At 47.4% G+C, this 22,716-nt stretch overlaps 1 protein-coding gene across 1 annotated transcript; it reads left to right on the top strand.

The window, feature by feature from the left end:
* The first annotated feature begins 16,577 nt into the window (after positions 1-16,577).
* Positions 16,578-20,654, top strand: LOC138362823 (platelet glycoprotein Ib alpha chain-like). The gene is made up of 2 exons (XM_069321391.1): positions 16,578-16,634; positions 20,061-20,654. The coding sequence occupies exons 1-2, from the start codon at positions 16,578-16,580 to the stop codon at positions 20,652-20,654; spliced, it is 651 nt and encodes a 216-aa protein (XP_069177492.1).
* Positions 20,655-22,716: the final 2,062 nt, after the last annotated feature.

The raw sequence follows: 22,716 nt of genomic DNA, 5'->3' as shown, positions 1-22,716 counted from the left end.
TCCGCGAGGGAAATAATTTTAATTAAAATTCCCAAAATGGTTATTTCAATATCCGATTTTTTTTTTCATAATTTATAAACATAAAGGGTTCAAGGCTTCATCAGTATCACCACCAAGGGTTCAAGGCTTCATCAGTATCACCATAAAGGGTTCAAGGCTTCATCAGTATCACCACCAAGGGTTCAAGGCTTCATCAGTATCACCATAAAGGGTTCAAGGCTTCATCAGTATCACCATAAAGGGTTCAAGGCTTCATCAGTATCACCACAAAGGGTTCAAGGCTTCATCAGTATCACCACAAAGGGTTCAAGGCTTCATCAGTATCACCACAAAGGGTTCAAGGCTTCATCAGTATCACCACAAAGGGTTCAAGGCTTCATCAGTATCACCACAAAGGGTTCAAGGCTTCATCTGTATCACCACAAAGGGTTCAAGGCTTCATCAGTATCACCACAAAGGGTTCAAGGCTTCATCAGTATCACCATAAAGGGGTCAAGGCTTCATCAGTATCACCACAAAGGGTTCAAGGCTTCATCAGTATCACCATAAAGGGTTCAAGGCTTCATCAGTATCACCACAAAGGGTTCAAGGCTTCATCAGTATCACCACAAAGGGTTCAAGGCTTCATCAGTATCACCACAAAGGGTTCAAGGCTTCATCAGTATCACCACAAAGGGTTCAAGGCTTCATCAGTATCACCACAAAGGGTTCAAGGCTTCATCAGTATCACCACAAAGGGTTCAAGGCTTCATCAGTATCACCACAAAGGGTTCAAGGCTTCATCAGTATCACCACAAAGGGTTCAAGGCTTCATCAGTATCACCACAAAGGGTTCAAGGCTTCATCAGTATCACCACAAAGGGTTCAAGGCTTCATCAGTATCACCACAAAGGGTTCAAGGCTTCATCAGTATCACCACAAAGGGTTCAAGGCTTCATCAGTATCACCACAAAGGGTTCAAGGCTTCATCAGTATCACCACATACACACATGTCGCCACATGTGCTCGCTACAAGTGACATGTAAGTAACAACATTGACTGAGTCTTTTTCACTGTATAAAATCCAGGTCTTGTCGAGGCAGGTGTAGAAACAGTGTGTGTGATCAGGTGTGCAGCGGAGGTGGTAATGGTGGACAGCAGTGTTGGAAGGTGTGGGTGGTCGCGACAGCAGTGTTGGAGGGTGTGGGTGGTCAGGACAGCAGTGTTGGAGGGTGTGGGTGGTCGCGACAGCAGTGTTGGAGGGTGTGGGTGGTCAGGACAGCAGTGTTGGAAGGTGTGGGTGGTCATGACAGCAGTGTTGGAGGGTGTGGGATGGTCAGGACAATAAAGCTAAATGCTTCATAATTATTTACATCAGAAGGCGTCATCGATTCTGGGTGGATAAAGGGCGTAGACAGTCAGCGTGGGTGGGAAGTGGGCGTAGGTGGGCGTAGGTGGGCGGGACCTGGACAGAGATCCATCAATAACAATGACTCAGTCGCACACGTTTGTTCTAAACTACTAAGCGTGAGAGACACCTGCAGGTGTGGCTGGTGTAGTGAGAGACAGCTGCAGGTGTGGCTGGTGTAGTGAGAGACAGCTGCAGGTGTGGCCGGTGTAGTGAGAGACAGCTGCAGGTGTGGCCGGTGTAGTGAGAGACAGCTGCAGGTGTGGCTGGTGTAGTGAGAGACAGCTGCAGGTGTGGCTGGTGTAGTGAGAGACAGCTGCAGGTGTGGCCGGTGTAGTGAGAGACAGCTGCAGGTGTGGCCGGTGTAGTGAGAGACAGCTGCAGGTGTGGCTAATGTAGTGAGAGACAGCTGCAGGTGTGGCTGGTGTAGTGAGAGACAGCTGCAGGTGTGGCCGGTGTAGTGAGAGACAGCTGCAGGTGTGGCTGACGTAGTGAGAGACAGCTGCAGGTGTGGCCGGTGTAGTGAGAGACAGCTGCAGGTGTGGCCGGTGTAGTGAGAGACAGCTGCAGGTGTGGCTGGTGTAGTGAGAGACAGCTGCAGGTGTGGCTGGTGTAGTGAGAGGCAGGTGTGGCTGACGTAGTGAGAGACAGCTGCAGGTGTGCTAATACCCTTGCTCTTCATTCACTCGCTTTTCCTATCATATTAACATTTAAAACCGCGTATCGAATTAATTCCGACAACTTCCTAATCGAGTCAGTTCCAGTTATTTCTGATTCTTAGACTGTAACAATTCTTTCTGACATCCCTGTGGCTCATTTGATTTTCCGGGTATCCAATTATGTTCTCTTGTTCTACTGCTCCCTTAAATTGAACATTGCTTCTATATCTACTTTTTTTTCAATTTCTCTCAGTATCTTGTACGTCGTTATCAAGTCTGCACTATTCCTTCTTTCCTCCAGTGTAGCGAGATCGATTTCCCCTCAATTTGTCTTCATGGTTCAGTCCCCTTAGCTCAGGGACTTAGTTCGTTGCATATTTTTGGACCTTTTCAAGTTTTGTTTTGTGTTTCTTTAGGTAGGGGCCGCAGCCGCGTCTAACAGCCTGGTTGATCAGTCCAGCAACCAGGAGGCCTGGTCGACGACCGGGCCGCGGGGACACTAAGCCCCGGAAGCACCTCAAGGTAGCCTCAAGGTAGGGGTTCCATGCCGGGTCAACATACTCAATAATTGGTCTCACAAAAGATGTTTACAGTACCCGGAAGGGTTCGAATTCCGAGTACCTAAAGGATAACGGGACGATTACCAGTATGGCGTCGGCTGGCCCGTTATCCTGCTGATGTTATCCTCTGGTGCTAGACCTCCAGTTATGTCCACTCCTAAGTCTCTCTTTCTCTTGCAGAAGGTGGAACCTGCTGCCCTTCATCCTGTACTGTATATGACCTCTTCTTGCCCCAATTCCTATCCTCATATCTTGAGGTTATCTTGAGATGATTTCGGGGCTTTAGTGTCCCCGCGGCCCGGTCCTCGACCAGGCCTCCACCCCCAGGAAGCAGCCCGTGACAGCTGACTAACTCCCAGGTACCTATTTACTGCTAGGTAACAGGGGCATTCAGGGTGAAAGAAACTTTGCCCATTTGTTTCTGCCTCGTGCGGGAATCGAACCCGCGCCACAGAATTACGAGTCCTGCGAGCTATCCACCAGGCTACGAGGCCCCCCACCTGGCTACGAGGCCCCTTGCATAACCTTGCATTTGTTATAGTTAGAATCTAATAGTCATTTCTCAGACCATATCTGAAGATTGTCTAGGTCATCTTGTAATGGTCTGCAGTTCTCCTTAGTTCTGATTGGCCTCAGTAGCTTAGCCTTATCACCAATCATAGGTAATAATGAGGTTACTTCCTCTGTTACATCGTTTACGTATACAGTATATTATATATATATATATATATATATATATATATATATATATATATATATATATATATATATATATACTTATATATATATATATATATATATATATATATATATATATATATATATATATATATATTATACAACAAATCAGCAGCATATCCAACTTATTAAAAAAAAGCAGTTTATCTCTTCCAACCTGCTCATAAAGCTCTTTTATACTGCATGACAAAAACCAGAGGAGCGGCCACACGGGCCTCACCAAACACCATTCTTACCTCCACAAAAACTAAACAGTGTAATTGAGTTAAGTGATTTTTTTTTCACTTCATTCATCCTCACTGTACATCACCGAGCCCGTCCTTGCTGAGGTTAGGCTGGGTGGAGGTGGGCTGAGGTCAGGCTGGGTGGAGGTGGGCTGAGGTCAGGCTGGGTGGAGGTGGGCTGAGGTCAAGCTGGTGGAGGTGGGCTGAGGTCAGGCTGGGTGGAGGTGGGCTGAGGTCAGGCTGGGTGGAGGTGGGCTGAGGTCAGGCTGGGTGGAGGTGGGCTGAGGTCAGGCTGGGTGGAGGTGGGCTGAGGTCAGGCTGGGTGGAGGTGGGCTGAGGTCACCCTGGATGGAGGTGGGCTGAGGTCACACTGAACTGACTTTTTTTAAATTAATTAGCTAACATCTGAGAGACGCGTTCACTGTAGTGGACCAATTAGTGATGAGACAGGACAACTGACCAATCAGACAAGTGAGACTCCCAAATTGAATCTGGTTGATGCAAGAAGTCCCGGACCAACCAGGTTGTAGTGGACACGTGTTGGTCCAACAGGCTGTTGCTCTAAGCAACAGCCTGTTGGACCAAGTTATCACATGTCAAGCCTGGCCTCAGACCGGGCTCGGGGTGTAGAAGATCTCCCAGAACCCTCTTCAGGTATACTGCAGATACACTCCAGGTATACTCAAAGTATACGACAGGTAGAGTTAATGCGAGTATCTTAGATCTTGATGAGAGAAGTTAGTAAGACATGGTGGCTACCGGCACCAGTGGAAGCGGGGGGTAGAAATAGCCTAAGCTACTCTATCCCTTTGAGATGTATTTTTTTCTTGTCTCAATAAACATACTTGAACTTGAACCAGTGGAAGCTGCATCTTAAGATGTGATATCATTTGGGATGGAGAGTTTTTATTATTATTTTCTACCACAGACGTGGCCGGACATTTACAACGCTAACCAACATACATACATTTTCTTCTGTCCTCCATGGACAGGGTTAGAGATGTGTTAAACATATAGTTCAGGGATTTATTGAACAATCAACCACAGAAGGTGATTCGGTGCTTTTAAAATGCTAGGCTAAGCTACATACGTAAATCCATAGATACACAGATTTACGTATGCCCTACATAAAGTGTTTGATGTGTCTTTTACATAGTGTCGTTAATGTGCATTTACAAAGGTGAAATGTAATTCTGATCAGCTTCCACATATACTTTATACACGTACATATACATACACACACACATACGTACATATACATATATACATACATATATACATACATATATATATATATATACACACATGCATTCACATACATTTGTCTCTTTTACTCTGACAAGGTGAGATAGCTGATAGAGAAACTAGTGTGCACTTAAGCACTTAATCACTAACGGTGAAGGTGAAGGACTGAAGGTGAAGGGGAAGGAGAGGTGGTTGTGCAAGCGGCAAGCACAAATAGCCTTGCAGACCAAACACGCACCAGGGGAGGCCAGGGGCCCCCAGCCACAGCAGAAGAAACACGATCGAAATCTAAGTCAGACCACAGAACGTCGTACCATTCAACACCACAAGTCGTCGCTGGAGACGACCAAACGGACGAATCCTGAACGAACCAAGTTCGTTTAGGATACTCTTTAATGGGATCCTCCAGTGTCTTGAGGATCCCATTAAAGAAGTGATACCTGAGGCTCTGTGAGCGGCCATGACTGAGGTTCAGAACTCTTAATTAGCGTGATAATTATCGCTAAAGCTGACTCTCACTATGAGTGAGTGAGCTAATTTGCAGGAGTTAATACATTAATATTGTATTAGTGCCCTGAGAGTACTAGAGCAACTCTCATGTTGTATTTATAAAGGGTTCTTTGTGTAAATATCCCTACGCTGCTATCCTGTGCTAGCCGCTATCTCCCATTACCTCCTGTTTGATTGGTGGGTTTTTATTTTAGTTATAGGGAGCCGGTCGGCCGAGCGGACAGCACGCTGGACTTGTGATCCTGTGGTCCTGGGTTCGATCCCAGGCGCCGGCGAGAAACAATGGGCAAAATTTCTTTCACCCTATGCCCCTGTTACCTAGCAGTAAAATAGGTACCTGGGTGTTAGTCAGCTGTCACAGGCTGCTTCCTGGGGGTGGAGGCCTGGTCGAGGACCGGGCTGCGGGGACACTAAAAAGCCCCGAAATCATCTCAAGATAACCTCAAGATAACCTCAAGATAACCTCAAGATAACCTCAAGATATAGGCACCTCGATGGGGTCGTATGTAATAACTGCGCAGTTTAAGTGCTAATATTGACGGGTAGTTAAGGGGATTTAAGTTATCTTGAGTCATTCCACCTCCTGTTGTGATTCCTTTATTAACTTGCAAACCTTGTTATATACGACGTCACCTTAATAAGGAAGATCAGTTTTGTGGTGAGTATTCAAGCGTTTCTGACCGACACTCTGCTGTTTCTGACCACCTCCGCCGTTTCTGACCGACACTCTGCTGTTTCTGACCACCTCCGCCGTTTCTGACCGACACTCTGCTGTTTCTGACCACCTCCGCCGTTTCTGACCGACACTCTGCCGTTTGTGACCGACAGTCCGCCGTGTCTGACCAACACTCCGCCGTTTCCGACCAACACTCCACCGTTTCTGACCAACAGTCTGTAACACTGTAAGTGTTTTGTTTAGTTTTATTTAATACATAGAGATTCAGGAGTCACAGACAGGGATTTGAGAAGGCGCCAGTTTGTCGGCTTGAAACTCACCTCTAAGCGTTAATGACCTCAAGTGACCTGAGGTCAGATCATGCGAATTCCACCTTGCTTCTGCTAATTCTGCCCAGAGTCACCCAAAGTTACCCAAAGCCACCCAGAGTTACCCAAAGCCAGCCAATGCCACCCAGAGTCACCCAAAGCCAGCCAATGCCACCCAGAGTCACCCAAAGTTACCCAGAGCCACCCAGAGTCACCCAAAGCCAGCCAATGCCACCCCTGCGCCTCCTTAAATATATGAAGTAAAGCAGTAACATTATGTACCTAATATAACGTTGGTGCTAACTGTTGAACGTGTAAAAACATTATTATACTCGGAAATAAATTAGTGTTATAACGAAATAAGACAAAACGTTTTTGGTGGTGAATGACGACCATAAAAAGTCCACATTTTGAGTGCCTGGGCCGGACTTTTTACGGCCGTCATCCACTGTCAGCTTTAGTTTTGTTTCGTTAATAAAATGAATTTATTTCCGAGTATACTAATGTTTTTTTTTTTCCACGGTGTACGTACGCCAGTTTTCATGTCACCAATATGGCCGCCGACCATGGCGCGGGATCTTATTAACTATGGTACAAAGTGTACAGACCGGGGGGGGGGGGGGACTTGTTCACCGGATATTTTGGTCGAACAGGTTGGGCAGCACAGGTTCACTGTTCAGCAGGAGGTTCTTCCTGGTGCCTGTTCTGGAGGGTGAACCCTTGCGGACCGCTTGTTATTGAAGTAGTTACACAGTAACACTGCGACTGTGTTATCGTGTACTGTGTTATCGTGTCTTCAATACGAAGAACACTACGACTGTTCTTACAGTCAAGCTTATCTGTTGTGCTGTTCACTCTAGAGCAACTTGGCTTTATTTGTAAATGTTCAGTTAAACTGTCGCTATAAGATTGACTGTGATTTTATAGTCATCTGTCGTGTGTAGAGAGCTTATATGGAGAGAGAGGGAGAGAGAGAGAGAGAGAGAGAGAGGGAGAGAGAGAGAGAGAGAGAGAGAGGGAGAGAGCATTAGGGGAAGTGTCAGAAGAGTAAGGAGAGAGAGACGGCATGAGAAAGAGATACCACTACATCACTGCTACCATCTACACAACCTCACCTATACAACAACACCTACACGACACCACCTACACAACCCCACAGTTCTGTTATCACTAACGCTGCCACAACCCTGAATTTCGTTAATGCTTATATTCATTCCTGGATGCAGGGAACCAGGCGTGAGATAAGGGAAAATGAATCTTAATTTCCTGCTGACTATATGTGTGTACTCACCTTAGCACAGCTTTGCACGACACACCTGTGTGCACAGCTTTGGGAGAGTGAGTTGTGGCGGGGTTTTCAGCTCGAATAACTCCCAAGCACTAAGTTAACACAACAGGAGGTCGGGGCTGAATAAAATAGTAAGTTCTGAACACTAGACGAGTGGACAAGGGACTCAGGTAACACTTGAAGGTCAGCCTCCACCAGCTCGCCGGACACATGTGCTTAACACACAAAGGAATCCAAGTGTATAAACTATTTTTTTTTTTGGACTGAATGAACTTACATCAGATGGTCTCAACTATAATTCCCTGTTTGAGGCAATAGAATTGGTGATATTTAGCGGTAGGGAGCAACAGACGAGGACCTCCTCCACGACAAGGTGCACCTCACTGTGTGTGAGGCTGTGAGGCTCTCAACCCTCACAAGTCGGCCTATCACACACTTCAAGTCACACTCCAGATCGCAGTGGTCTCTATGTTTTGATATTTTACACAATTAATGAAAGTCATGTGAGCTTCGGCGGTATCTTTTGATGCTGACTAGCAATATCAAACGGCTCCTGACCCGAGCTGACCTGATCTGACCTTATTTGACCTGACTTGGTCTGACTTAACATGGTCTGACCTGTATTTACCTGACCTGACCTGGCTATAAGATTGCTCCTGAGTCTATAAGAATGGCTCATGGACCTGGATGATTGTACAGCCACCTGTGGCCTGTGGGCCACCTGCGGCCCATGGCCCACCTGCGGCCTGTGGGCCACCTACGGCCCGTCATCCTTCCGCACGCGGCCTGAATACCACTCGCGCTTACACCCGCATCTCAACCACTCCTCTAACACAGTTTAAGTACCGCACATGTCTTGTGAAATTATCATTGGTGAGCGTTGCTTATCGGTCCAGTAGAGGAGGATGGCTGTGTGTTGATACCAGTAAAGGGAAGACCATCAATAGCTGATGATGTCACTGTGTCTAGGTGATGATGTCACTGATATCACTGGATATAAAAGCTGTGAGTCTAGCTGCGGTACAGCTGGATCACCGCACATGACGAGTACAAAAGCCCGCGCAGCTGCTAAACACTAAAGATGCAGCTGCTACTGGCTGCGAACACCAACCACGAATTTTACGATTCCTGTTGTATGTTCCAAGATAAGTGTTGGGCTGTAAGACATTACAAAAATAGATAACATGACGGGGGTCGCCACAATGACTGTGTGTGAGCTGGATATGAGTTGGTAGTCTTAATTACACATACAGTTTAACAGGTGATTGGAGGATAGCGAGAACTGTGACCGACTCCTATATTCCACTTTGATATCCAACGGTAAAGTTGGAATATCATAATGGCCCAAGTGATACCTGGTTGATACCTGGTTGATGGGGTTGTGGGAGTTCTTCTACTCCCCAAACATGGCCCCGAGGTCCAGGCTTGACTTTAAGTACTGAAGCGCTTTAATGAACTGTTTGGAGAAATACAGAATTATTGTAACAGAAATTAAGGAAAATGTATAATAAAAGGGATGAGGTTGTAATGTGTCATCACATGTACAGCTGAACTTGAAGGGGGCCCAAATACCCAATAAATTAATGGGAGTTTTAAGGCTATTCATTCCTTTGAGATGAGAAATGTTGAATGACGACGGAGATTAATCTTTGCCAACCTTGAAAACCCCTTCAAGACACCTGAGGCTGACACCTACACACACACACACACACACACACACACACACACACACACACACACACACACACACACACACACACACACACACACACACACACACACACACGTGGAAGCCTCGCGGCAGACTTTCTTAGTCAAGGGATCTTGAAAGATTTGCTGACCGAAAACACCTCGACAAAGTTTTCTAGATTTGTCTTTCTGCATTCTCTGTCGGTGTCAATAACTCACCAGACGTTCTTCCACTTGAACACACTTAGCAACGGCAGGATTCTGTTTTGTTGATGTTGACACGGGTTTCATCAATGTATTGGACTATGTCGATGTTTGAAAACACATATGAATAGCTATCTTTTTTTTTATGTGACGAACATGAACGTATCTCTTTTTTCGCCTCACTGATGAACACCTGTTGAACACCTGTTGAACACCTGACTCAGTCATGCCTTCCCGCCTTTGACGCAGAGTGCCAGGCCAGATGAGTTACCTGTCAATTTTGACGCAGAGTGCCAGGCCAGATGAGTTACCTGTCAATTTTGACGCAGAGTGCCAGGCCAAGAGACAGAATACAGAAGAGACAGGCAGACAGGAACAGGCAGACAGGCTGGCAGAGTCAAGCAGACAGAAGCAGACTGTCATAGCCAGGCAGAGAGGAGCAGGTAGCTGCGAGGCTGGCCAAGCAACCATGCAGGAAGGCAGCCAAGCAAGGGAAGGTTGTCAAAAGTGAATAGCAGGAAAAGACAGGAAGATCCAGACATACATCCGGGGGGGTGGGGGGCGGCCCTGGGAAGTGAGGGAGGGGGAGAGAGAGAGAGAGAGAGAGAGAGAGAGGGAGAGAGAGAGAGAGAGAGAGAGAGAGAGAGAGAGAGAGAGAGAGAGAGAGAGAGAGAGAGAGAGACAGAGAGAGACAGAGAGAGACAGAGAGAGAGAGAGAGAGAGAGAGAGAGAGAGAGAGAGAGAGAGAGAGAGAGAGAGACAGCCAGGCAAATGGAAACAGGGACATTGTAATAGGCTTAGCCGGACTTGGGGAGTAGAAGAACTCCCAGAACCCCATCAAGCAGGTATCAATATTTACCTAGGGAAGGCGATTGGAAAAAAAAAACATTTGTAACAAAAACCCTGACAGAGTGATGTTGCAACTTGTATACGTCTCCAAATGACGAGCAAGAAGAGCTTTAGTGTCCAGTGACGAAGATAACGTCTTGGGAATTAACTTTGGCTTTTCAATGAACTTGAAATGCTTTACCTAGCAAGGCAGTCAAGACACTTGTAGCCTTATGGTGCGTCTTATACCTTCTTGAGAGCAAGTGTTGCAAAAAAAACCTCACACGAGGCTCAAGTTGGCTCTCGTATTCAGCCTGCAGCCTACTCCTGGACGGCCTGCCCTTCCCCCCCCCCCCCCATGGACAAGGGGGGAGTACCTTGCAAGTAGATTTATTTGAAAGTGTTGACCCGTTGAGGTTAGACTGGTGAGCATCAGAGCCTTCACCACCATAAAGACGTCGAGGGGGGACTTACAGTTCCTCGTCTGGCCTAAGTTTGTGGTCTACCAGAAGCCGGCGACCACAACTCAAGACGCTCAGCCACCAACTGCATCATGCTGGTAGTTTCTTTCTCTATCACATCGTTCCTACAGCGATTCCTAGACTGACTGGCACGTGGAACATGTTTGCTCAATATACAGATACATATGTATACATATGTATGCATACATATCGACATACAGAAAGTCCACTTGAAGGCTCTTGCACACAGCTGGCTCTTCACTCATCCTGCTCCCAAGTTGATCGTTACCAATCAATCGTAGTTTATTGTTAATGTATAGAGTTAATAAGATGACCACGTAGCCTCGAGTGGGTAGGAGGAGGAGGAGGAGGGTTCAGAAGAGCTGGTGAAGGATAGCTCCTGAGGATAGCCCCTGATAGAAGGATAGTCCCTGATAGAAGGATAGCTCCTGAGGATAGCCCCTGATAGAAGGATAGTCCCTGATAGAAGGATAGCTCCTGAGGATAGCCCCTGATAGAAGGATAGTCCCTGATAGAAGGATAGCCCCTGATAGAAGGATAGCCCCTGATAGAAGGATAGCCCCTGATAGAAGGATAGTCCCTGAACTCACTGCTTCGTAACCATCCTCAACACCCTACCTTATGGACGCTCAGGCTTAGTTAACACAATGAGACGGGCAGAGAGAGAGAGAGAGAGAGAGAGAGAGAGAGAGAGAGAGAGAGAGAGAGATGAGAGATGAGAATATGGAAGGTGCAGCAGAGGGTGAGGGGAACACGTTAAAAGATGGAAGGGGAAGTGTGCAGCGAGGAGCAGCAGACGACTGCTGGTAGGAGACTACCACCACTACCACCACTACCACCACCACAACCAGGAGACTACTACCACCACCACTGCTAGGAAACCACCACCACCACCTCCACAAAATCACCACCACTTGACTACCACACTCATACCACCACAATCATCAGACCACCACCACCACCACCCTCCCCAAACCACACTCATCAAGCCCAATAAAGCAACAGAAAACGGTAATTTGGGAAGTAAGATAAGAGCGAGATAAAGACTGGGAGAGAAGCAAGAAGATAACGTTGCAGAGAGAGAGAGAGAGAGAGAGAGAGAGAGAGAGAGAGAGAGAGAGAGAGAGAGAGAGAGAGAGAGAGAGAGAGAGAGAGAGAGAGAGAGAGAGAGAGACAGAAAGAGAGAGAGGGGGGAGAGGGGGACGCTTGCCAGATCTTCAGGAACAGCCTGATCAACAGGAACAGTAGCAGTGGAACAAGTAGCAGCCAGTAACATCAGCAGCAGCTGCTACGGCCCCCCCCCACAGTCTCAGGTAGGTTAGTACACTCACGCACGTGCGCAGGCGCTCACCTGCTGGACATAACGACGGAAGCAGTGATGGTATTGTGGGTTGGTGCGGGGCGGGGAGTGGGGGAGGGTGGGGAGGACACGACGAAGGAGACGGTGAAGAAGGGCAGACATTGGGACGCTGAAGGAGGATGTTGCATACGTGCATTAGAGGGACAGGTGAGGTGCAACAGACTGAGAAGCCTCTGATGTCAAGGACCCGGAATTAGAGCAGGAATCAGGGGCCGAGGAGACTCTCGCAGGTGGGAAACAGATGCTCGGAATCGTCGCAGTCATAACGACTCGAAAAGTGCTTGAAGGTCCAGTTGCATGTCTGCTTGCTTGTCTGGTCAAAGTTCGAGGCCTGACGCTTTGGTCTAGCGTCGCACAACTTTTCAAGATGGCACATGGGTGGTATGTGATAGTCATAGGCTGGTCGGGGTTGGCCACATTGCCTACCTTTTACAAATATATGTTCCTGCACTGACTTCCTGCGAGTGTAATGAATTCTAAAATCGGGGATTTGTTTTCCATAGAGTTTATGAGCCAGTTTCATCATTTCGGAACTACGGCATGATCTCCCGCACTACATCACTGAATGCCCAGTTATTAGACCTTTCAGACCAGTTGGCATGAGGTACCTGGAGCTTTGCAATTACTTTATTCACTCTCGTATTCTTGAAGATATCCTCACAGTATACCCAAAATTTGCCAGTGCAGGCTATTAAACACATGGCCCTGTATGACTAACCATCCTGCGAGATGGGGACTTGTATTACCACTGCTACCTTATTCAATCGTGTGTTGTTGATATCCTCAAAATGCATCCGGAGTCTGCCAGTGCAGACCGCCTATCACATGTCTCTGTATGACTAACCATCCTGTGTGATGGGGATTTTATAGCATCACCTAGTTAGCTTTTTTGACACACTGTACTCCACTTCATATAGTCTAGGGTAGCTGCACTAATGCAGATGTACCTCATAACTTAATAAAAAAAAAAAAAAAATTCGTAACAGAAGGCGGGACCAAAGAGCCAGAGCTGAACACACACACACTCGCAGCCGAGTGGACAGTGTTCTGGGGTTGTAGTCCTCAGGGGCCCGGGTTCGCTTCCCGATCGAGGCAGAAACAAATGAGCAGAGTTTCATTCATATGATGCCTCTGTTCACCTAGCACTAACATAGGTACTGGGAGTTAGGTACCAGACTCCCGCATCAGCTAGACCGCTGGTACGGGCTGCATTCTGGGGATGTGTGTGTTTATTAAAGAGAAATATCTACAGTAGTAGATATGATATTTTTATTTTTCTATTTAGCAGTAAATAGGTACCTGGGAGTTAGTCAGCTGTCACGGGCTGCTTCCTGGGGGTGGAGGCCTGGTCGAGGACCGGGCCGCGGGGACACTAAAAAGCCCCGAAATCATCTCAAGATAACCTCAAGATGATAGAAGAGAAATAAGTCGGGAGTCAGTCCGTAGCCAACAGACGGTTAGAAAGGCGGGGTCCAAGAGCTGACAGCTTGATCTTTCAGGCACAAATAGTAAATACAAACACACACAAAAAAGACTTCATAAATCACCTCTCCGCACAAATAATGACAAACATAGTATCCTGCAGTGGTGAGAGGGGGGAGGGGGGGAGTGGCCGCCCAGCTGACTACCTCCCCCCTCTCTACCCCCTCCCCTCCCCATACCTCCCCCCTACCCCATCATCATCGTTCCCCCCCTCCCCTCCCCATCCCCCCAAAGGGCCTCGTGTCAGTGGCTGTGTTTACCTTGTGGCGGCGCAAGTGGGTTGATCTGTCAGTTAAGTGCGTGTGTGAAGCCTCTTCTCTCTCAGTTTGCCACTCCGTGAAAAAAAAAATTGCAACTGTTTTCCCCTAAGCAGCAAGGTGCGAGCCGAAGCCAGCCACCTATAGCCTACCGAGGCCGCTGTATTCAAAACGTGAAAGTGACGGTGCATGAAATATTATTAAATGCGGACGCGATCTGAATGGGATCTGAGGGTCATGATTAGTATGAGTTTTAATGCACATACAAAAATGCAGACATGTTGGAAGTGAGGCGAACAGGATGACCAAACCGCACGTCAGAAAATGGGGAAACGACGACGTTTCGGTCCGTGCTGGACCATTATGAAGTCGATTATCCATTCAGCAAGACGGCGTCTTGTTGTCGATTATTATCACAATCGACTTGAGGACTATCACGTCCTGGTTTCGGTCCCGGACGGACCGAAACGTCGTCGTCTCTCCATCGTCTGGTGTGTGTGGTCTGGTGTGTGGTCTGGTGTGTGGTCTGGTGTGTGGTCTGGTGTGTGTGGTGTGGTCTGGTGTGTGGTCTGGTGTGTGGTCTGGTGTGTGTGGTCTGGTGTGTGGTCTGGTGTGTGGTCTGGTGTGTGTGGTCTGGTGTGTGGTCTGGTGTGTGTGGTGTGGTCTGGTATGTGGTCTGGTGTGTGGTCTGGTGTGTGTGGTCTGGTGTGTGGTCTGGTGTGTGGTCAAGTGTGTGGTGTGGTGTGTGTGGTGTGGTGTGTGGTCTGGTGTGTGTGGTATGGTCTGGTGTGTGGTCTGGTGTGTGTGGTCTGGTGTGTGGTCTGGTGTGTGGTGTGGTGTGTGTGGTGTGGTGTGTGTGGTCTGGTGTGTGGTCTGGTGTGTGTGGTGTGGTCTGGTGTGTGGTCTGGTGTGTGTGGTCTGGTGTGTGGTCTGGTGTGTGGTGTGGTGTGTGTGGTGTGGTCTGGTGTGTGGTCTGGTGTGTGTGGTGTGATGTGTGTGGTGTGGTCTGGTGTGTGGTCTGGTGTGTGTGGTCTGGTGTGTGGTCTGGTGTGTGGTCTGGTGTGTGTGGTGTGGTCTGGTGTGTGGTCTGGTGTGTGTGGTCTGGTGTGTGGTCTGGTGTGTGGTGTGGTGTGTGTGGTGTGGTCTGGTGTGTGGTCTGGTGTGTGTGGTGTGGTGTGTGTGGTGTGGTGTGTGGTCTGGTGTGTGTGGTCTGGTGTGTGGTGTGGTGTGTGTGGTGTGGTCTGGTGTGTGGTCTGGTGTGTGGTCTGGTGTGTGGTCTGGTGTGTGGTCTGGTGTGTGGTCTGGTGTGTGTGGTGTGGTGTGTGTGGTCTGGTGTGGTCTGGTGTGTGGTCTGGTGTGTGGTCTGGTGTGTGTGGTCTGGTGTGTGGTCTGGTGTGTGTGGTCTGGTGTGTGTGGTCTGGTGTGTGTGGTGTGGTGTGTGTGGTGTGGTCTGGTGTGTGGTCTGGTGTGTGGTCTGGTGTGTGGTCTGGTGTGTGTGGTGTGGTGTGTGTGGTGTGGTCTGGTGTGTGTGGTCTTGTGTGTGGTCTGGTGTGTGGTCTGGTGTGTGTGGTCTGGTGTGTGGTCTGGTGTGTGTGGTGTGGTGTGTGTGGTGTGGTCTGGTGTGTGTGGTCTGGTGTGTGTGGTGTGGTCTGGTGTGTGTGGTCTGGTGTGTGTGGTCTGGTGTGTGTGGTCTGGTGTGTCGTCTGGTGTGTGGTCTGGTGTGTGTGGTCTGGTGTGTGTGGTCTGGTGTGTGTGGTCTGGTCAACATGTCCTCAGCCACGTTATTGTGACGCATCGTGTGCACAATGGATATATATTCAGCAGCAGGCGTCCAGTGTGGGATGACCGGCCTCGCCCCACACATGAGAAACCTTCCACATGAGAAGAGAGTGAAGGCGCTTACTTTATATTCCCTGGAAAAGACAAGAGTTAGGCGTGTCTGAAGGGCGCCGGGGAGTTAATGGGCGCAACAAAAGGGATAACAAAACGGTATTCAATATATCAACACATAATGGAACACGAAACAATGGACATAAATTGGATAAGTTTATGAAAAACCTGGGTAAATATTGGTTTAGTAATAGGGTTGTGGATTTGTAGAACAAATTACCGGGTGAGATAACAGAGGTGGGATTCCTTGATTGTTTCAAGCGTAGGTTAGACGTATATGAATGAGTTTGGGTGGATGTATATAGGTATGGTGCTTCGTATGGGCCAAGATGCCTTCTGCTGTTTTTCTTGATTTTTATGTTAAGTCCAACCCAGTGGTCTCACTAAGAGTGGCGTTGGTCGACGTTCAAAGTCATCGGCGTTGATGACTTTGATGCGAAGTTTAATTAACGTTGATCTTGAATGTTGTCCTCACTGGGGAGATGCGAGTGGCAGGAGATTCTCCGCTCTCCACGCGGGGTCAGCCGAAGTCGTCCACGCGGGGTCAGCCCAAGTCGTCCACGCCGGGTCAGCCGAAGTCGTCCACGCCGGGTCAGCCGAAGTCGTCCACGCGGTATCAGCCGAAGTCGTCTTGAAGGAACCTTTCAAGCGCTGGATATTTGTATAATGTTTTGAAGGTGTTCCACACCCTGGTGGCTTGCTGCTGTTGTATGATGCCTGAATGTGGGTTGTGTTGTGTTGTATTTTCTGTATTTTCTCGGCTTCGTGGAGTTCCTAAGATTGTCCGGTCATGTGTTTTGCAACTTTCCCTCGTGCCCTGCTCTACGCCGCTGGTAGTGTTGGCAAGGTGAGTTTCTTTAAGATATGTAGCGACACTCTCTGGTATTGTAGACGCGGCCAGAATAGATACTTGTGTAAGTGCGGTGGAGCTCCTGGGCCAAGGTTACGCTGTTCTCATGTCTTACGTCAAGCCGGTTTGGGTTATGTTGTCAACAATGTGAGTTTGGAATCTTTTTCTGGTCCATGTTCAGTCGCAGTCTTCTACATGTCCATGTGTCGGAGGGTTGGCTGAGGTCTGGGCTCCTGGGGGTGGCAGGGTAGAGTGGTGGTGGTGGCAGGGAAGGGAGGGGAGGATAGGTAGGGGTGGTGGCAGAGGAGCTTCCCCACCCCCTCTGTACCATGCCACCTCCACCATGAGGGGAACACACCACCACCACCACACTCTCCACTCCACCATCCCCCATAATGGCCACCGGAAGTGAGAGTGAGAGTGACTCCGTGCGTATACTCACGTGCCTGCAGGATCGAGCTTCGGTTCTTGGGCCCCCGTCTCCGTCTATCTTTTAATGCAATGACTTGACATGTCTCTTTGTATAATGTTTTTTAAACTGATGAAAGGTGGTTCATCCCCGTCCGGGTTCTGGGAGTTCTTCTACTCCCCAAGCCCGGCCCGAGGCCAGGTTTGACTTGTGAGAGCTTGGTCCACCAGACTGTTGCTTGGAGCGGCCCGCAGGCCCACATACCCATCACAGCCCGGTTGGTCCGGCATTCCTTGAAGAAAACTCTAGTTTTCTCTTGAAGATGCCATGTCTATGAGTCATCTGTATTCGCATATTTTTACTCACCTGCATGTGCCTGTAGGATCGAGTTGTTAGCTCCTGGACCCCGCCTTTCTAACCGTCAGTTTTCTAATGTGCTGATTCCCGACCTGTTTTGCTCTGTCCTGTCTGCTATATAAGTATCTCTCTCACCAACCCAGCCTCCTAAAATGAAAGTACTTTTAGTAACTTTTTCGTGGAAAGTACCAATATGTAGTGATGAACCACCAGAAAGTTAATAGATACCCTGGAGGTAATCACTCCAAAACCACTATTATAATTAATGCTATGATGTACTCCCTATATCTATAGTTAGGTTAGGTTTCAATATGTTTTGTTACGTTACTACAGTGTAATAATCTCAAATAAGTGAAATATGAAATTCAAAGCTACTCCAGTATTCCCTAGAATTTAATCTACAGAAAATCAATTTCTTCAGACCGTTTCAAAGAAATATGAGTTAAGCATAGACTTTATATATTAAACCTGTAGTTTGTAATACAATAAAGTTATAACTTGAGAATATTCTTTGTCTAGGACAAAAAAGGTTCACTTACCAGTTTACAAGTAGAATATTATTGGAACCGTAAGATGCTTTCAGGCCATCATAAATATCTAGATAACTATCCAGGCGGTTTGAAGAAGAGTTTGGAGCCTCGTTCTAATCACCTTGAGTACTGAGAACAAGCTTATATAACACCTAACCTAACCTAACCTAACCTAACCTAACCTAACCTAACGTTTTGTGGAGACGGTTGGAAAATAATGTTGAAATGGTCCTCTCTTTCTGTTTCAATGTATATATTAGTGTCTATGTTTCATAAAACTGTGCGAGGGAACACGAGGGTCGAGCCTGGCCTCGGGTCGGGCTTGGGGAGTAGAAGAACTCCCAGAACCCCATCAAGCAGGTATCAAGCAGATATCAACCAGGTATCAAGCAGATATCAAACACGAGAATTAACAAACTATTGATACACACGAAGCAGATCCTATTCAAACTCATTTACGTGTCAATTGACTCCATCAATTGCACGGATTTAATGCAACCCATCCTCCTGAAATGACAGTACTTATAGTGAGCATTTGGTGGAAAATACCAATATGCAGTGATGGACCGCCAGAAAGTACCAATATGCAGTGATGGACCGCCAGAAAGTACCAATATGCAGTGATGGACCGCCAGAAAGTACCAATATGCAGTGATGGACCGCCAGAAAGTACCAATATGCAGTGATGGACCACCAGAAAGTACCAATATGTAGTGATGAACCGGAAGAAAGCACCAATATGCAGTGATGGACCGCCAGAAAGTACCAATATGTAGTGATGAACCGGAAGAAAGTACCAATATGTAGAAATGGACCACCAGAAAGTACCAATATGCAGTGATGGACCGCCAGAAAGTACCAATATGTAGTGATGGACCGCCAGAAAGTACCAATGTGTAGTGATGGACCACCAGAAAGTACCAATATGCAGTGATGGACCGCCAGAAAGTACCAATATGCAGTGATGGATCACCAGAAAGTACCAATATGTAGTGATGGACCACCAGAAAGTACCAATATGCAGTGATGGACCGCCAGAAAGTACCAATATGCAGTGATGGACCGCCAGAAAGTACCAATATGCAGTGATGGACCGCCAGAAAGTACCAATATGTTGTGATGGACCGCCAGAAAGTACCAATATGTAGTGATGGACCACCAGAAAGTACCAATATGTAGTGATGGACCGCCAGAAAGTACCAATATGTAGTGATGGACCACCAGAAAGTACCAATGTGTAGAAATGGACCACCAGAAAGTACCAATATGTAGTGATGGATCACCAGAAAGTACCAATGTGTAGAAATGGACCACCAGAAAGTACCAATATGTAGTGATGGATCACCAGAAAGTACCAATATGTAGTGATGGATCACCAGAAAGTACCAATATGTAGTGATGGATCACCAGAAAGTACCAATGTGTAGAAATGGACCACCAGAAAGTACCAATATGTAGTGATGGATCACCAGAAAGTACCAATGTGTAGAAATGGACCACCAGAAAGTACCAATATGTAGTGATGGATCACCAGAAAGTACCAATGTGTAGAAATGGATCACCAGAAAGTACCAATATGTAGTGATGGATCACCAGAAAGTACCAATATGTAGTGATGGATCACCAGAAAGTACCAATATGTAGTGATGGATCACCAGGACATTATTCAAAATAATAAATACAACTTAAGAGTATGAGCAGTTACCATATATAACCCTTCGAGTCGACTCAAAGACTGCAATATACTTCATGAGCAACTTTGTGAGACAGCAGTAATTTACGGGCTCACCATAGCCCGTGCTACATGGACACTTCGTTCTGAGTAGCTAAAATCTCAAACAACAACAACAACAGCAGTAATTAGTATAAACCTGTAATTGGAAGCATTTCGGTCTAAGCTTTAGGGGTTTAGGTTAATTGACAGATGAGAGGCGGGACCAGAGAGCCAGAGCTCAACCCTCCCCCCCCCCCGCCTCTGAAGGTCAAGGTATCCTGTAACAACCTGTTTAAGACGGAACGACGGGGCGATCTTGTGTGGCGGGTCATCAACAAGTTGCTAGACACTACAGGTGGATTGCGCGGGTCTTTGAATGAAAGAAGTAATGAAGAACTCCGTATACGGGGGAGACGTGTAGTATCATCCAGGAGCCTACGACTCCAGAGACTACCTACGACCCCCAGAGACTACCTACGACCCCCAGAGACTACCTACGACCCTCAGAGACTACCTACGATTCCCAGAGACTAATTACGACCCTCAGAGACTACCTACGACTCCCCGAGACTACCTACGAGCCCCAGAGACTACCTACGACCTCCAGAGACTACCTACGACCCCCAGAGACTACCTACGACCCCCAGAGACTACCTATGACCCCCAGAGACTACCTACGACCCCCAGAGACTACCTATGACTTCCCAGAGACTACCTACGACCTCCCAGAGACTACCTACGACCCCCAGAGACTACCTACGACCCCCAGAGACTACCTACGACCCCCAGAGACTACCTACGACCTCCCAGAGACTACCTACGACCCCCAGAGATTACCTACGACCCTCAGAGACTACCTACGACCCCCAGAGACTACCTACGACCTCCCAGAGACTACCTACGACCTCCCAGAGACTACCTACGACCTCCCAGAGACTACCTACGACCCCCAGAGACTACCTACGACCTCCCAGAGACTACCTACGACCCCCAGAGATTACCTATGACCCCCAGAGACTACCTATGACCCCCAGAGACTACCTACGACCCCCAGAGATTACCTACGACCCTCAGAGATTACCTACGACCCCCAGAGACTACCTACGACCTCCCAGAGACTACCTACGACCTCCCAGAGACTACCTACGACCCCGCAGAGACTACCTACGACCCCCAGAGACTACCTACGACCCCCAGAGACTACCTACTCTCTAGTGTAACGAGGTAATACCATGGAAATGGCATATGCTAATTAAGTACCCAGACCACCAACCAGGAGGCCTGGTCAGAGACCGGGCCGAGGGAACATTGATTCACGGAAACGACACAACAGGTAGTCAAGGCTAGGCTTTGACCCCACACACACCTGGTGGGTCAGGGGGTCACCCCTACTGGCTACCAGCACTAATGCCACCCCATCATCATCGATTGCCTATAAGTGATGCATGCTGCTAGAACACACAGGCTCCGTGACCATCCACCACCCTGCAACACTCGTGGTGCATATCCTTGACCACGCTGGGGTTATAGGGATTTAGAACTTGGGGGACTTTCAGAGGTTGTTCATCAACTGACAATTTCCAATTGACAATTTCAACTGACAACTGACAAAAGTTGACAATGACAACTGACAATTGGCATTTTCCAGTTTTCCCACTCGTATAAAATACTCGCTTCCTGTGTGGAGTATTGCCTCTACATGCGTGTGAAGTGCCATACAAGTTGCCATACACAATGCCATACAAGTTGATATACAAGTTGCCAACCAGTAATCCAAAAAATCCGTACCGTCCAGCCCATGTGGTTGAATGGTAGAAAAGAAGGTCTTGGGGCAGATACACCGAGCACACAGAATGGTGTAATTTGGGGGGTGTAGGAGTGTGGGGTGTGGGGGGGGGGGGAGGTGTAGGTGAGGCTGAGGAAGAGGAAGTGAGGTGACCTTTGTTGGGCTCTATCACCTGCCGCAGGTGATGTCCTGATGATGACTGATGTATGTGTCTCTCTCTCTCTCTCTCTCTCTCTCTCTCTCTCTCTCTCTCTCTCTCTCTCTCTCTCTCTCTCTCTCTCTCTCTCTCTCTCTCTCTCTCTCTCTCTCTCTCTAAAAAGCCTATTGGCCCATACGAGGCAGCTTCTCTTTATATCCGCCCAAACTCATTCATATATATGCGTGTAACCTACGCTTGAAACAACTCAGCGATCCCAAGTCTACTGCGTTACTCCATAATTTATTCTGTAAATGAACAACCCGGTTTCCAAGCCAGTATTCACCCAGGTCTTTCCTGAGTCTGTGCTTATCGTATTGATTTTCTTTGTTTCGTGTTGATATATTTATATCCCCTTTCTTCCTTTATATTCTTAAATCGTGTCATATTGTGTGGAAGTAAAATAAAGCTTTCCTAACTGATAAATATCCAACGGGATATTTGTGATTCCTGGGATTAAAATAATCGTTCTTCGCTGCCTGTTTTTCCGTTCATTTGTGTCCGTTCTGTAGTAGGCTCAGCGGTACTGAACTTCATCATCTAATTGTGGCCTAACATGGGCAAATAAAACTAAAGAATGATATTAGAGGCGTTATTCCTAACGAGTCTAGAAATATATCCCATTTTATTGCTCTATTATCTATATATATGCAATGGTTCCTTGACCTAAGTTCCTTATTAATCATGACTGCCAAGTGTTATGTACTCATACAGATATCAGATGTACAGTACTACCCAGCTGATGGTACTGGGAACTCTATTGTCCTCACCTGGCTTCTTAACCCTATTATTTGTCAACGTTAAAATGCGTCTGCCAAGCTTTCGTCTATTATAAAAGTCTTTCTAGATTGTCTGAACGCTTCCTCTGCCTCACCTGTCAGCCTGTTGTTGTGGATCCACGTGTGCGCTTCTAGCGTGTAAAACATTGATTGTAACCATGATATATATGTGCTTCAGCCTACAGTTTAGACCTATTGTCTTGTGTATGACCCTCTGTCCTGCGTGACAGTGAATACCAACATTATCCTCACTTTAATTGTAATTAATTTTGTCAATAAAGATGTTAATAATAATAAATTCTAGCGTG

This window comes from Procambarus clarkii, chromosome 1 (assembly GCF_040958095.1).
Source record: "Procambarus clarkii isolate CNS0578487 chromosome 1, FALCON_Pclarkii_2.0, whole genome shotgun sequence".
NCBI lineage: Eukaryota > Metazoa > Arthropoda > Malacostraca > Decapoda > Cambaridae > Procambarus > Procambarus clarkii.
The sequence above is the reverse complement of the archived record's forward strand: the minus strand, read 5'-3'. Positions and strand labels throughout refer to the sequence as shown.

Excerpts from the sequence above, each read along its gene's own strand:
- LOC138362823 (XM_069321391.1), top strand. The coding sequence starts at position 16,578 with ATGTGTTTTGCAACTTTCCCTCGTGCCCTGCTCTACGCCGCTGGTAGT. Across the intron at positions 16,635-20,060 it reads CCGCTGGTAGTGTTGGCAAG|ACGTGTAGTATCATCCAGGA; the intron begins GTGAGTTTCTTT and ends TATACGGGGGAG.